The 17,011-nt window shown below is 43.1% G+C and overlaps 1 protein-coding gene across 2 annotated transcripts in view; it reads left to right on the forward strand.

Annotated features, from left to right (window-relative positions):
* prima1 (proline rich membrane anchor 1) overlaps positions 1-17,011 on the forward strand; it is a 90,368-nt gene that overhangs the window by 42,373 nt on the left and 30,984 nt on the right. The window contains exons 3-4 of one of the 2 annotated variants that reach the window (XM_072274675.1): positions 12,462-12,591; positions 13,033-13,116. In XM_072274675.1, coding sequence (XP_072130776.1) covers positions 12,462-12,591; positions 13,033-13,116 — 214 coding nt within the window. The remainder of the gene's footprint in view (positions 1-12,461; positions 12,592-13,032; positions 13,117-17,011) is intronic. The other variant, XM_072274682.1, reaches the window with a different exon arrangement.

Below are 17,011 nucleotides of genomic sequence, written 5' to 3' on the forward strand. Positions count from 1 at the left end.
ATATCTCTATAACATATGCAAGGTCATCAGTTTCTAACTATGTACCTCCATAACTCTCCACTCTGTACAACTCTAAATCTACACAACTCTATAACCCTCTAACTCTATGCAACTCTCTGACTCTGTGCAAGTCTCCAACTCTATACACCTCAACACAACACTATACACCTCAACACAACTCTATACACCTCAACATAACACTATACACCTCAGCACAACTCTAGAACACTCTACAACTCAATAGTTCTATACTTCTCCATAACTCTGTAGTGGTTTATATCTCTAAACAACTCTCTAACTCCATACAACTGTCCAACTCCATACAACTCTATACCTCTAAACAACTCTCTCACTCTTTACCACTCAAGAACTCCACACTACTCTAAAACTCTATACTATGCTGCAACTCAATACAATATTATATCCTTGTAACCCTATATAACTCCACACAGCTCTGTAACCGTGTACAAAGTAATACCACTCTATCACGGTACAACTCAAAACAACTCTCTATGGTTGAATACAGGACTGGAGGTGTTGTATTTGAATGTGCACAGTATACAGAATAAGGCAGGTGATCTTGCAGCACAGTTAGATTTGCAGGTGTGATGTTATAGGCATCACTGATTCATGGCTGAAAGATTATGACTGGCACCTTAATGTCCAGGGATACACATTGTATTAAAAAGACAGGCAGGAAGGCATCCAATGATTTAGATGATGGAAAAGATGGCTTTGTTGCAAAGTTTGCAGATGATATGAAGATCAGTGGAGAGGCCTGTAGTTTTGAGGAAGTAGAGAGGCTACAGAAAGACCTAGACAGATTCGGAGAAGGGGCAAAGAAATGGCGCATGAAATACAGTGTTGGGAAATCTATGTCCATGCACTTTGGCCGAAGAATTGAAAGGGTTGACTATTTCCTAATGGAGAGAAAATACAAAAACTGAGGTGCAAAGAGACTTGGGAGTCATTTGTACAGGATCCCTAAAGGTTAATTTGCAGGTTGTGTCTGTGGTGAGGAAGGCAAGTGCAATGTTAGCATTCATTTCAAGAGGACTAAAATATAAAAGCAAGGATGTAATACCGAAACTTTATAAAACTCTAATGAGGCCTCATTGTGAGTATTGTGAGCAGTTTTGGGCCCTGTATCTTAGAAAGGATGTGCTAAAACTGGAACAGGTTAAAAGGAGGTTCATGAAAATGATTTCAGGATTGAATGGCTTCTCATATGAAGAACGTTTGATGGCCCTGGGCCTGTCTTCACAAGAATTCAAAAGGATGAGGGGTGACCTCAAGGCCTGAAAGAATAGATGTGGAGAGGATGTTTCCTATGGTGGGAGAGTCTAAGACCAGAGGACACAGCCTCAGTATAGAGGGGTATCCTTTCAGAACAGAGATGAAGAGGAATTTCCTTAGCCAGAGAGTAGTGAATCTGTGGAATTCTTTGCCATAGGCAGCTGTAGAAGCCGTCTATATGTATATTTAAGGCACAGGTCAATAGGTTCTTGATTGGTCTGGATATGAAGGGATATGGGGAGAAGGCAGGAGTTTGGTGCTAAGAGGAAAATTGGATCAGCCATAACTCTCTAACACTATACTATTTTGCAGACTCTAGATAACTCTACAAATCTATCTCTGGACAACTCTGTAACTCTGGACTCTCTGTGTTGGATTGTATACAACTCTCTATGTCTAACTGTACAACTCTCTATGTTTAACTCTGTACAACTCTCTATGTCTAACTGTACAATTCCCTATGTTTAACTCTATACAACTCTCTATGTCTTCTATGTCTAACTCTGTACTTCTCTCTGTGTCTTACTCTATACAACTCTCTACATCTAACTCTGTGCAGCTCCCTAACTCTCTGCAACTCTAGCTGTATACAACTCCCCAACTTATACAACACTCCCACTCTAAAGACTTCTACAACTCTATGCAACTGTATGCAACTTTGTAACTCCATAGAACTCTATACACTATAAATCTGTACAACTCTCTAACTCTATACTACATGATACTTCTATCTCTATGCAACTCTCTATACTACTCTAAAACTTGATACAACGTTGTATCTCTATAGTAGACTACTGATAAGGCTGACTGCAACAGACTGTTTTCTAAGTTACCATTATAAAATACCTCAGTGATGCTAAAGACCTACACAGGAGCACAAAGTGTCTCCCAAAGGCAAACTGAAAGTGAATGTGACATATGGAGTCAAAACACAGCAGTTAGAGCTTTGTGTATTGAAAAGTGGAGGTGCATGGTTGAGAAAAATCCAACTAGACTGGCATACTACGAAAGTGTTCAATGCATCATCAACAGGCACCTGTAGCCCAAACAGTGACACAAACCAGAAACTGTCACAGCTGCTTAATGCTACTGAGAAGGTGTTTGAAAAGGTGATTGGTAAACTCAAAGTCATGAAGGCCAGAATTGAACTGAATGAAACAGCAACACCAAGATTCTATAATGCCTTATACAGTACACTACGTCCTAAAGTGGAGGTTGAATTTCAGAGCTTGGAGGCGACCTGCCTTCTCTCCAAGGTTGAGTGGAGCGATTAGGCCACACCCATTGTCAAAGTGATCAGGAAGGGGAAGGCCAGAGCAGTCTGCATATTCTGGGACCTCAAAGTGAGCATCAACCCTGTGTTGCATACTGTATGGTATCTCCCGCCACAAATAGCAGATATTTTTGCATCTTCGGCAGTCAGGGAGAGGTTTTCAAAGATTGAGTTGTCATGAGCCAATCTGCAAATGGAGATTGAGGAGTCGGGCAGGATGTCCCTCAGAATCAACACTCACAAGGGACTGTTCCAGTATCACTGTCTTGTCTTCGGTGTCACATCAGCTCCAGCAATTTAGCAAAGAGCAATGGACCAAGTGCTGCGAGATATCCCAGGAACACAGTGTTACCTTGGGGTTGAGTGTGATCTGGGATCAGCCATGATGGAATGGTGGAGCAGGCTCAATGGGCTGAATGGCCTCATTCTGATCCTATGTCTTAGAGTCTTATCGACATCATTGTGACTGGGAAGAATGATGAAGAGCACCTCCAGAACCTTAGTAACGTGCTTACCAGGCTGAGTGAGTATGGTCTGTTTGCAGAGAGAGAGAAACGTCAGTTATTTAAGAATGAAATCTCATATTGTGGACATGTCATTGACAAGCATGACTTACATAAGTCACAAGAGAAGACTGAAGCAGTGCTGCAGGCACCCAAACCAGAAAATGTGTCACAACTCAAGTCATACTTGGCCCTTCTAAACTACTACCACCGGTTTCTCTCAAACATTGCTACAATGCTGTACCTATTGAATTCAATTGAATTGACTTTATTTCTTAAATCCTTCACATACATGAGAAGTAAAAATCTTCTCATGTATGCACGGAGACTGAATGTGCAATTTGTAGTAATTTGTAATAAATAGTCTGTATAACAGGACAGTCAATATAGCATAGAAATACAATTGTATTAGTGTGAATTAATCAGTCAGATGGCCTGGTGGAAGAAGCTGTCCCGGAGCCTCTTGGTCCTGGTTCTTATGCTGTGGTACCGTTTCTGTTACAGACGGGAGCAAAGTGGAAGTGGTCAGAAAGATGTGAAAGACCATTCAAGGAAACAGAGAGACTAATAACATCGGATGAACTGCTCACCCATTATGACCCATCACTGCCCATCAAACTGGCGTGCAATGTGTCCCCTTATGGCATTGGTGCCATTTTGTCACACACAGTGAAAGATGGATCTGAACGTCTGTTTGCGTTTAGACCATAAGACATAGGAGCAGAATGAGGCCATTCAGCCCATCAAGTCTGCTCAGCCACTTCATCATGGCTGGTCCCGGATCCTACTCAACCCACACAGCTACCTTCTCAACATATCCTTGGATGCCCTGACCGATCAGGAAACTATCGACTTCTGCCTTAAATATACCCACGGACTTGGCCTCCACCGCGGTCTGTGGCAGAGCATTCCACAGATTCACCATTCTGACTAAAAGAATTCCTCCTTGCTCTGTTCTAAAGGGTCATGCCCTCAGTTTTGAGGCTGTGCCCTCTAGTTCTGGACACCCCCACCATAGGAAACATCTTCTCCACATCCACCCTATCTAGTCCTTTCAACATTCGGTAGGTTTCAATGAGATACCCTTGCATTCTTCTAAATATCAGTGGGTACAGGCCCAAAGCTGCAAAACTCTGCTCATATGTTAACCCCTTCATTCCCGGAATCATTCTCGTGAACCGCCTCTGGACTCTCTCCAATGCCAACACATCCTTTCTGCGATATGGGGCCAAAACTATTGACAATACTCCAAAATTTTCTTCAAGGTCACTGACAAGCGCAGAATGCAAGTACACACAGATTAGCCAACAGACCCTTCCTCTAGTATGGGAAATAAAGTTCCACCACTACCTCAATGGACAAAAGTTTATTCTAGTGACAGTCCACCAGCCCCTTGTGTCAATTTTTAAGTGAATCCCAGTGATGTCTGCGACCCAGTTCCAATACTGGGCACATTTCCTGGGAGTGCATTCTAATGACATAGAATTCATGGGCACACAACAACACAGCAACACTGATGGTGTCACGTCTTCCACTGATGGCAACTGAAGAAGAAAATTCTTCACACTATGATCCAGCAGAAGCGTTCCACACAGCATTGCTGGTAACAAATTCTGAAATACTAAAGGAATCAAGGAGTGACCAACATTGTGAAAAGTCTGTGATCTCACCATGCAAGGATGGCCAGCTCAGGGTAACCCTATATTTTCAGAGTACTCAGTGAGACGAGACCAACTGACTATATGTCAAAGATCCCTAATGTGTGGACCCTGTGCTGTGGTTCCCTCTAAACAACACCAGACTTAGAAAATCTGCATGAATGACACCTGGGTACAGTCAAGGTGAAGAGTCTCACCTGAAGCCACATGTAGTGGCCAGGAATAGATCGACAGATTGAAAATTTGACCAAAGTCTATTTGGGATGTCACAAAGATCAAAATGCACCCTTACAGGCACCGTTACACCTGTGGGAGTGGCCATCATCACCATGGCAAAGAGTACATATTGAGTTTGCTGGGCCATTCATGGTCTCCATATTTCTGATTACTGTTAATTTTGTTTTACATATATTCATTTACGGGATGTGGGCATCACCAGTTAAGCCAGTATTTATTGTCCGTCCCTAGTTGCCCTTGAGAAGGTGGTGATGAGCTGCCTTCTTGAACCGCTGCAGTCCCTGAGGTGTAGGTACACCCACAGTGCTGTTAGGGAGGGGACTCCATGATTTTAACTCAGCGACAAAGAAGGAACCAGCGATATGCAGCATGGTGAGTGACTTGGAGGGGGATTTCCAACTGGTGGTGTTCTCAGGTATCTGCTGTTCTCATCCTTCTAGATGGTTGTGGTCGGGGAGCTGGAAGGTGCTCCCTTAAGAACTTTGGTGTGTTGTTGCAGTGCATCTTGTAGATAGTACACACTGCTGCAACTGTTTGTCGATGGTGAAGGGATTGGATGCTTGTGGAAGGGGTAGCAATCAAGTGGGCTGCCTTGTTCTGGATGGTGTCAAGCTGCTTGAGTGTTGGTGGAGCTGCACTCTTCCAGGCAAGTGGCGAATATTCCATTACACGCCTGACTTGAGCCTTGTAGATGGTGAACAGGCTTTGGGGAGTGTGGAGGTGAGTTACACGCCACAGGATTCCTAGCCTTTGACCTGCTCTGGTAGACATGGTGTTTATATGGCTAGACCAGTTCAGTTTCCTGTCAATGGTAACTTCAAGGCTGTTGATGGTGGGGGATTCAGTGATGCTGATGTCACTGAATGTCAAGGGTCGATGGTTAGAGCCTCTCTTGTTGGAGATGGTCATTGCCTGGCACTAGTGTGGCTCGAGTGTTACTTGTCAGCCCAACACTGGACATTGTCCAGGCCCTTCTTCATTTGGCTATGAACTACTTCGCCATCTGAGGAGCCACAAATGATGCAGAACGTTGTGCAGTCATCTGCGAACATCCCCACTCCGACCTTATGACGGAAGGAAGGTCATTTTTGAAGCAGCTGAAGATGGTTGGCCCAGAACACTTCCCTGAGGAACTCCTGCAGTGATGTCCTGAGGATGAGATGATTGACTCCAACCACCACAACCATCTTTCTTTGTGTCAGGTATGATTCCAACCAGCAGTAGGTTTTCCCCCTAATTTCCATTGACTTTATTTTAGCGAGGGCACCTTGATGCCATACTCGGTCAAATGCTACCTTGATGTTGAGGGCTATCACTCTCACCTCACCACTGGTATTTAGCTCTTTGGTCCATGTTTGGACAAAGGAGGTGACAAAGTCAGGAGCTGAGTGGCCTTGACGGAACCCAAACTGGGCATCCGTAAGCAGGTTATTGCCGAGAAGGTGCAGCATGACAGCACTGTTGATGACCCCTCCCATCACTTTGCTGATGATTCAGAGTAGGCTGATAGGGCGGTAATTGGCTGGGTTGGACTTGTCCTGTTTCTTGTGTACAGGACACACCTGGGCAATTTTCCACATTGGCGGGTAGATGCCAGTGTTGTAACTGTACTGGAACAGCTTGGCTAGTGACACAACAAGTTCTGGAGCACAAATCTTCAGGATTATTGCGGGATTTTGTCTGGGCCCATAGACTTCGCAGTATCCAGTGCTCATTCAGAGTTGCCGGAGGTCATACCAGTGAAGTCAACCATCTCAGAAAAGACTGTTTCTGCTCTGAAGACTGCCTTCTCCAGAAATAGCTTACCTGAACAAATTGTGAGTGACAACAGACCACAATACACGTAAGAGAAGTTCAGACTATTCATGAAGGAAAAATAGCATCAGATATTTCAAGTCAGTTCCCCACCACCCACCAACAAATGGGTTAGCTGAAAGGTTTGTCCAAACATTCAGGGAGTCCATTAAAGTGATTGTCAAGGAGGACGCTTCTCTACAGCAAGAAATGGACAACTTCCTTTCTGTTTGTCAGAATACAGTTCACAAATCAAAATCTGCAATGCTGTCATGAGCAGGAATCTGAGATCTCACATAGATCTCCTGAAACCAGACCTCCAGAGGGAAGTGCAGAGTAAACAGTTCAGCCAGTTGCCAATTAAATCAGCAAGGAGCTTTGAGATTGGACAGAGAGTTCTAGCACTTGATAGCCCAGAAGACAAGTGGACACCCGGCAGGATAACTTCAAGAACTGGACCACGGACGTACACAGTGGATGTTGAGATCAGATATGGTGACATCATGTGGACCAGATACTGGATGCTCAACCAAAGAACACACCTGGTTGTCTGTGTCCAACAAGATGGACACTTTACAGTCACCGGACTTACCTCTCAGTGATGATCCTGTCACCAACAGCGATGGGACACCTGCAACAGACAAAGTTGTCTTTGACAAGACACCTGCCAAAACTAATGCCACTCCACAGGTCCAAAGGCGCTACCCTGAAAGACACAGACCACCACCCAGAAGCCTGAATCGTTAGTATAGTGAAGTTATTTATGGACTGTTATCGTGAAGGTATGTTTACTTGAGTATGATTTGTTAGAGGGAAGTTAACTGTTTTGTTACATATACAGTTTTGTGTTGCTATAACCTAAAGAGGGAGGAGGTGTAATGTATGGATCTATTTCTTTTAGCGTAATGACTCCTGTTAGCACAGATTATGGACTGATAACTTCCCCATGCCTATTGATTTGTTGTCCTTCCCCTACAATGACAATACACCAGTTGACATCACCTCCACGTGCATGCTTTTATTTAATGGATATGTAGTTGTACAGACACAACAAAAACACCCTACAAAATACTTAAAAATAACTATAGGCCTTGTCTCACTGACATAATCGGTAGTCAGACTCTTTCGGTATTCTAAATATTTCTGACAGCAAGCTTTCTCAATCATGTTCTTCCCATTTAAATGTTAAAGGAATTCAATTTGCTACTGTCAGTTTTAGTATATTTATTAAACAGGTTAGCAATATTATCAGTGGCACCACAAGGCTGTGTGCTTAGTCCCCTGCTCGACTTGATTTACACCTATTACAGTGTGGCTAAGCACAGCTCCAAAACCATATTCAAATTTGAATATGATACCACCGTCATAGACTGACTCGAAGGTGGTGAAGAATCAGCATACAGGATGGAGACTGAAAATCTGGCTGATTGGTGCCGCAACAACTCAATGTCAGCACGTCCAAAGAGTGATTTTTGATTTCAGGAAAAGGAAACCAGTGTTTCATGAGCCAGTTCTCATCGGGTGATCAGAGGCAGAGAGGGTCAGCAATTTTAAATTCCTGAGTGTTATTTTTTTGGAGAACCTGTTCTGGACCCAGCATGCAAGTGTAATTATGAAGAATGCAAGGCAACACCTCTACTTCCTTAGGAGTTTGCGAAGATTCAGCATGTCATCTAAAACTTTGACAAACTTCTATAGATATGCAGACTGATCGGCTGCGTCACAGCCTAATGTGGAAACACCAGTGGCCTGGAATGGAAAATCCTACAAAAAGTAGTAGATACAGCCAAGACCGTTACATATAAAGCCCTGCTAACCATTGAGCACAACTCTATGGAGGAATTGTCACAAGAAAGCAGCATCCATCATCAAGGACTCACACTAACCAGGCCATGCTCTCTTCTCACTGCTGTCATTGGGAAGAAGATACAGGAGACTCAGGACTCTCACCACCATGTTCAGGAACAGTTATTACCTCTCAACCATCAGGCTCTTGAACCAAAAGGGATAACTTCACTTGCCCCATCATTGAAATGTTCCCACAAGCAATGGACTTACTTTCAAGGATTCTTCATCTCTTGTTCTTGATATTCATTGCTTAGAAACATAGAAACATAGAAAATAGATGCAGGAGTAGGCCATTCGGCCCTTCGAGCCTGCACCGCCATTTATTATGATCATGGCTGATCATCCAACTCAGAACACCGCCCCAGCCTTCCCTCCATACCCGCTGACCCCCGTAGCCACAAGGGCCATATCTAACTCCCTCTTAAATATAGCCAATGAACTGGCCTCAACTGTTTCCTGTGGCAGAGAATTCCACAGATTCACCACTCTCTGTGTGAAGAAGTTTTTCCTAATCTCGGTCCTAAAAGGCTTCCCCTCTATCCTCAAACTGTGACCCCTCGTTCTGGACTTCCCCAACATCGGGAACAATCTTCCTGCATCTAGCCTGTCCAATCCCTTTAGGATCTTATACGTTTCAATCAGATCCCCCCTCAATCTTCTAAATTCCAATGAGTACAAGCCCAGTTCATCCAGTCTTTCTTCATATGAAAGTCCTGCCATCCCAGGAATCAATCTGGTGAACCTTCTCTGTACTCCCTCTATGGCAAGGATGTCTTTCCTCAGATTAGGGGACCAAAACTGCACACAATACTCCAGGTGCGGTCTCACCAAGGCCTTGTACAACTGCAGTAGTACCTCCCTGTTCCTGTACTCAAATCCTCTCGCTATAAATGCCAGCATACCATTCGCCTTTTTCACCGCCTGCTGTACCTGCATGCCCACTTTCAATGACTGGTGTATAATGACACCCAGGTCATGTTGCACCTCCCCTTTTCCTAATCGGCCACCATTCAGATAATAATCTGTTTTCCTATTTTTGCCACCAAAGTGGATAACTTCACATTTATCCACATTAAATTGCATCTGCCATGAATTTGCCCACTCACCCAACCTATCCAAGTCACCCTGCATCCTCTTAGCATCCTCCTCACAGCTAACACTGCCACCCAGCTTCGTGTCACCCGCAAACTTGGAGATGCTGCATTTAATTCCCTCATCCAAGTCATTAATATATATTGTAAACAACTGGGGTCCCAGCACTGAGCCTTGCGGTACCCCACTAGTCACTGCCTGCCATTCTGAAAAGGCTTATTTGTTTATTTATTTATTATTATTTCCTTCTTTTGATACCTGCACAGTTTGTTGTTACTGATTCTGTTATGGTTATTATTCTATAGATTTATTGAGTATTCACACATGAAAATGAGTCTGTTTGAAAATGCCAACATATATGTATTTAGGTAATAAATTTACTTTGAACTATATCAAAAATGCACTAAATGATGCATTCAAACAGATTAATTTTTGCATAACATTATTAAATATATTTTCAATCAACATTACATAAAATAGCCTTGATAAAAAATTCCTTTCATAATTCAGTTTTCTAAAGGGAAGATGACACAACCGTGGCTAACAAGAGAAGTCAAAACCACCATAAAAGCCAAAGAGAGGGCATATAATAAAGCAAAAATTAATGGGAAATAAGAGGATTGGGAAGCTTTTAAAAATGAACAGAAGGCAGCAAAAAAGTCGTTAAGAAGGTAAAGAAGGAATAAAAAGTAAGCTCGCCAATAATATCAAAGAGCATACCAAAAGTTTCTTCAGATATATAAAATGTAAAAGAAAGAAGAGAGTGGTTATTGAACTGCTGGAAAACGATGTTGGGGAGGTAGTAATGGGGGACAACAAAATGACAGATGAACTGAATAAGTATTTTGCATCAGTCTTCATGGTGGAAGACACTGACTGTATGGTGGAAGTTCCAGGTATCAGGGTCATGAAGTGTGTGAAGCTACCATAACTAGAGAGAAGGTTCTTGGGAAACTGAAAGGTCTGAATGTAGGTAAGTCACCTGAACAAGGTGGTGTACACCCCAGGATTCTGAAAGAGGTGGCTGAAGAGATTATGGAGGCATGAGTAATTATCTTTCAAGAATCACTAGATTCTGGAATGGTTCTGGGAAACTGGAAAATTGCAAACATCACTCCACTTTTCAAGAAGGGAGAGAGGCAGGAAACTATAGTCCTGTTAGGCCAACCTCAGTGGTTGGGAAGGTGTTATAGTTGATTATTAAGGTCTCAGGGTACTTGGGGGCACATGATATGATAAGCCAAAGCCAATGATTTCATCAAGGGAAAATCTTGCTTGACAAATCTGTTGTAATTCTTTGAAGAAATAACAAGCAGGATAAACAAAGGAGGCATTGTGTACTTGGATTTTCAGAAGGTCTTTGACAAGGTGCCACATATGAGGCTACTTAACAAGCTACGAGCCTTTGGTATTACAGGAAAGATTCTAGATGGACAAAGCAGTAGCTGATTGGCAGGAGGCAAAGATTGGGAATAAAAGGAGCTGGCTGCCAGTGATTTGTGGCGTTCCACAGAGGTCTGTCTTAGGACCGATTCTTTTTATGTTATACACCAGTGATTTGGATGATGGAATTCATGACTTTGTTGCAAAGTTTACAAACGATACGAAGGTAACTGAAGGGATAGGTAATTTTGAGGTAGTAGAGAGGCTACTGAAGGACAGACAGATTAGGAGAATGGGCAAAGAAATGGCAGATGGAATACAGTTTTGGGAAGCGTATGGTCATGCACTTTGGTGGAAGAAAATGAAAGGGCTGAATATCTTCTAAATGGAGAGAAACTACAAAGAAACTGAGGTGCAAGGGGACTTGGGAGTCCTTGTGCAGGATCCCCTAAATGTTAATTTGCAAGTTAAGTCAGTGGTGTAGAAGGCAAATGCAATGTTAGCATTCATTTCAAGAGGACTAAAATATAAAAGCAAGGATGTAATGCTGAAACTTTATAAAGCACTGATGAGGCCTCACTTGGAGTATTGTGAGCAGTTTTTGGCCCCTTATCTTAAAAAAAGATGTGCTGAAACTGGAGAGGGTTCAAAGGAGGTTCACGAAAATGATTTCAGGATTGAATAGCTTGTTGTATGAAGAGCACTTGATGGCTCTGGGCCTCTACTCACTGGAATTCAGAAGAATGAGGGGTGACCTCATCAAAACCTATTGAGTGGTGAAAGATCTTGCTAAAATGGATGTGGAGAGGATGTTTCCTGTGGCGGGAGAGTCTAAGACCAGAGGACACAGCCTCAGAATAGAGGGGCGCCCTTTTAGAATGGAGATGAGGAGGAATTTCATTAACCAGAGAGTGGTGAATCTGTGGAATTCTTTACCAGGGGCAGCTGTGCAGGCCAAGTCTTTAGGTATATTTAAGGAAGAGGTTGATAGATTCTTGATTGGTCAGGGCATGAAGGGAAGCAGGGAGAAGGCGGAAGATTGAGGCTGAGAGGCACATTGTATTGCCATGATGAAATGGTGGAGCAGATGGACTAGATGGCCTAATTCTGCTCCTGTACCTTATGGTCTCATGGTCTTATAATTATCTGTTATTTTGCAACAATGCCAAGCAATTCGTGGTAAAAATGATGTTAGGTGTGAATTCTGCAGAGCTTAATATGATCAGATCATGGCCAGGTTTTGCAAATTGCCCTCAAGTGTGAGCTGGGAGAGTTGTGACACTCATTTCCCATCAGGCTTACAGGAGCACAGCTAACAAAATAGTGTGCCATTTCAGCACAAACTGTCAAAGTTATGTCTTTCTCTCTCTTTTACAGTTGTAAAGCCAACAGATTATCCACCATTGAAGCCCTGGTGGACGGACATGGTGATTGTAATTGCGGTGGGATGTGCTACGCTTGCCTTCCTGGTGGTGACTGTTATTATCTGCTACAAAGCAATTAAACGGTAAGATGAAACTCTCCGTGTATCATTGAAAAACGTGTCCCCATGTGGATTATTGTATATTGGCGGCTGAAACAAGGAACATCATCCGAATTGAGGGGGAAAAAAAAACAAAATATAAACATTTTAGTTCAAGTTTAGTGGTCATTCAACCATGCACATGAATACAGCCAAATTAAACAGTGTTGATCCGGGGCCAAGATGCAAAACACAGATCCAACAATCACACAGAGAATGAGGCACACACTGCACATCTAATTACAAAAGAAAAACATACAGTAACAAATAATAATAATGATATAAAAACAAGTAATATGGCCCAAGTCCCTGAGTAACATGGCCTGTAGATTCACGGTCCATGGGATGTTGTCCCGGAGCCATATTTCTGCAAGAACAAGCCCGCAGCAGTTCCTCATCTCACACCTGTGCTTGTCTGTTACCCAGGCAACACTGGAGGGCAGCACTGACGGGAGGACCAACCCAGTACACACCCGGCTCTGGTGTCTCCATCCCTGCTGGCTGCAACAGGTGACATCAGGGCATGATTTATTGATGATTATTTTAAACAATATTGTTAAACCCAGTATCTCCACATAACATTACTGTTTCTCTAATACAAGTGAAGTGAAATAACTCTGTGGTCATTCGGGTTATGGAAATTGATCTGTATAAAATCCACAAATCATAACTCATACATTTGAGATATGGATTGAAATTCACTCTTACAGAATTTATTTAAATAATGAATAAACACATTTTATTTTCTTTCAGCTCTCATTTCCTGATGTATGCACAAGTGATATTGGTTTGCATTATAAAAAATTACGGCACAGGCAGTTTTCAAGCAACACGACCACCATAACACAGATGATGTCTCTATGATTTGGCCCATGGAACCTGCTTCGCCATTCTATGGTGGCTGATTTATTATAATTCTAAACCCCATTCTCCTGCCTGCTCTCCATAATCTTTGATGCCCTGATTAATCAAGAACCTACCAACCTCCACTTTAAATATACTCAATGACTTGGTCTCCACAGCAGCCTGTGGCAGTGAATTCCACAGATTCACCACCCACTGGCTAAAGAAACTCCTTCTAATCTCCATTCTAAATGTATGTCTCTCTCGTCCGAGGTTGTGCCCTCTGGTCACAGATTCCACCACTATAGGAAGCATCCTCTCTACATCCACTCTATCTCAGCCTTTCAACATTTGGTAGGTTTCAATGAGACCCCCTCCCATTCTTTTAAACTTCAGTGAATACAGGCCCAGAGCCATCAAACACTCCACAAATGTTAACACTTTCATTCCCAGATTCATTCTTGTAAACCTCCTCTGGGCCCTCTCCAATGTGAACACAACTTTTCTTACATAAAGAACCCAAAACTGCTGACAATAATCCAAGTGCAATCAAACAATGCCTTATACAGCTTCAGTGTTACTTCCTTGCTTTTATATTCTAATCCTCTTGAAATGAATGCGAACATCGCATTGCCTTCCTCACCACAGACTCAACCTGCAAATTAACCTTTGGGGAATCCTGCACAGACTCCTAAATCCCTTGCATCTCGGATTTTTGAATTTTCTCCCCCTTTAGAAAATAGTCTACATGTTTATTCCTTCTAATAAAGTGCATGACCATACACTTCCCTACATAATATTCTATTTGCTACTTCTTTACCCATTCTCCAAATCTGTCTAAGTCCTACTGCAGACTCCCTGCTTTATCAATACTACCTTCACCTCCAACTATCTTCGTATCGTCTGCAAACTTGGCCACAAAGCCATCAATTCCATCATCTAAATCATTCACAGAAAACATGAAAAGCAGTGGTTCCAACACCACTAGCCACTGGCAGCCAACCCAGAAAAGGCTCCTTTATACCCATTCTTTACCTCCTGCCAGCCAATCAATCTTTTATCCATGCTAGAATCTTTCCTGTAATACCATGGACTCAAAGCTTGTTAAGCAGCCTCATGTGTGGCACCTTGTTAAAGGCCTTCTTAAAATCCAAATACACAACACCTACTAATTCTTCTTTGTCTATTCTGCTTGTTATTTCTTCAAAGGATTCCAGCAGGTTTGTCAGGCAAAGTTTTCCCATGCTGACTATGGCCTGTTTTATCATGTGCCTCCAAGTACCCAGAAACCTCATCCTTAATAATGGACTCCAACATCTCCCCAACCACTGATGTCAGGCAAACTGGCCTATAATTTCCTTTCTTCTGTCTCCCTCCCTTCTTGAAGAGTGGAGTGACATTTGCAATTCTCCAGGTTTCCAGAACAATGCCAGAATCCATTGATTCTTGAAAGAGCATTACTAATGCCTCCACGATCCCTTCATCACCTCTTTTGGAACCCTGAGGTGTACACCATCTGGTCCAAGTGACTTACCTACCTTCAGACCCTTCAATTTCATAATCTCCTTTTCCTTAGTAATGGCAACTTTACACACTTCTGCTCCCTGATACACTCAAATTTCTGGCACACTGCTAGTGTTTTCCACAGTGAAGACTGATGCAAAATACTTATTAAATTTGTCTGCCATTTTTTCTTCCCCCATTACTACCTCTCCAGCATCATTTGTCAGCAGTACAATATTTACTCAAGCCTCTTTTACTCCTTTTCTATTTGAAAAAAAACTTTTGATATTCCCTTTGATATTATTGGCTAGCTTACCTTCATATTTCATCTTTTTTTCTCCTTATGCTTGTTTTAGTTGCCTTTTTAGTGACTGCTAATTAGGTAATACTTTAGTGATTTTAAAAATTCTGTCTGCATTGTTTGTAAATCAAAGTGAAAAAAAAGTTTATTACACCTCTAGTGGCAAAATTGCTGCTGCCTTTATAGCCATCCAGAGTTCATCTTGTATTATACTCAGTGGCCACTTTATTGGGAGCACCTGTACAACTGCTCATTAATGCAAATGTCTATGTGGCAGCAACTCAATGCATAAAAACATGCCAACATGGGCAAGAGGTTCTGTCGTTATTCAGACCAAACCACAGAATGGTGAAGAAAGCTGATCTAAGTGACTTTGACAGTAGAATGATTTTCGGTGCTAGGCGGGGTGGCATGAGTATCTCAGAAACTGGTGATCTCCTAGGATTTTCATGCACAACAGTCTAAAACATTTACAGAGAATGGTGTAAAAAGAAGAAAACATCCAGTGCGTGTCAGTTCTGTGGGTGAAAATGCCTTATCAATGAGAGAGGTCAGAGGAGAATGACCAGGAAGGCAACTGCAACACGAATAACCACACATTACAACAGTGATGTGCAAAAGAGCATCTCCGAATGTGCAACGTGTCAAACCTTATTCCTTCCCGTAAGATGGCGGCACGTATACATGCAACAGCCTCTTGCAGGCCATCAAAAGGTGCTTTTTTCCCTTTGTTATATGTGTTTTTATACACAACAAGACTATTCTTGACTCCACCGCATTGAGCAGTTGGGTTGCTGTAAGATCCAGCAGGCAGCTCAGAGGAGGTGAGTCAGCTCTCTGGGCCGGGGACATCATACCAGTCCGTCGGGCCGGGGGCTGAGGAGCCAGGCCGTCAGGCCAGGGTTTTGAGCTGAGCTGTCAGGCCGCAGGAGAAACCGGATTGGGTTCGGAAGAGCTGACCTGTGTGGAGACCATGCTGCTGTGAGCTACTCGGAGGTATCGGAGTTGGTGCCTCTGAGTGGTCGTGAAGGCAGCGTGCAGTGAAACTGCGAGTGAGTGTCTTGAATGTTTCTTTTGTGATCACAAGACCCTGTTGGGAATTGATTGCTTCCCTTGTTTGGTGAAGAGACAGGCAGCGAGGCAGCTGTGTCACCTTGGTTGTAGCAAGGACTGGGCCTCAGTCCTCGGCCTTGCTTTGTAGCGTGGCATCTGGCCTCGGTTGAGCGTGGCCTCTCCAGTCGGTGCTACCCTCCAGTGGTGGATTGATGGAATTATAGGCTGGACTGCCAGGAGCCATCAATTTGTCAGACTTTTCACTCAAGAACTTGGTCTAAGAATTTGTTTTCTTACATGTCTCTGTTCATTTTTTCCTTTCTTGTTATTTTGAATGTGTGTGTATGCTTTTGAATCTTGGCCCCAGAAGAACACTGTCTCATTCTGCTGTATCCATGTATGATTTGAATGACAATTAAACTTGATTTGATTTTGATTTGATTTGAAGTGGATGAGCTACAGTAGCAGAAGACCATGAACATACACTCAGTGGCTATTTTATTAGGTACATGCAGCATCTCATAAAGAGGCAGCTGCCCTCGGAGGGGGCCGTCTGTTCCAGTCGCTGCCCTCACAGGGGTCTGCCGGTTTGAGTCGCTGCTCTCGGAGGAGGTCGCCCATTCATGCCACTGACCTCGGAGGGGACCGCCCGTTCCAGTCGCTTCCCTCGGAGGGGGCCACTGGTTCGAGCCGCTGACCTCAGAG

Source organism: Mobula birostris, chromosome 1 (genome assembly GCF_030028105.1).
Source record: "Mobula birostris isolate sMobBir1 chromosome 1, sMobBir1.hap1, whole genome shotgun sequence".
Classification (NCBI taxonomy): Eukaryota; Metazoa; Chordata; class Chondrichthyes; order Myliobatiformes; family Myliobatidae; genus Mobula; species Mobula birostris.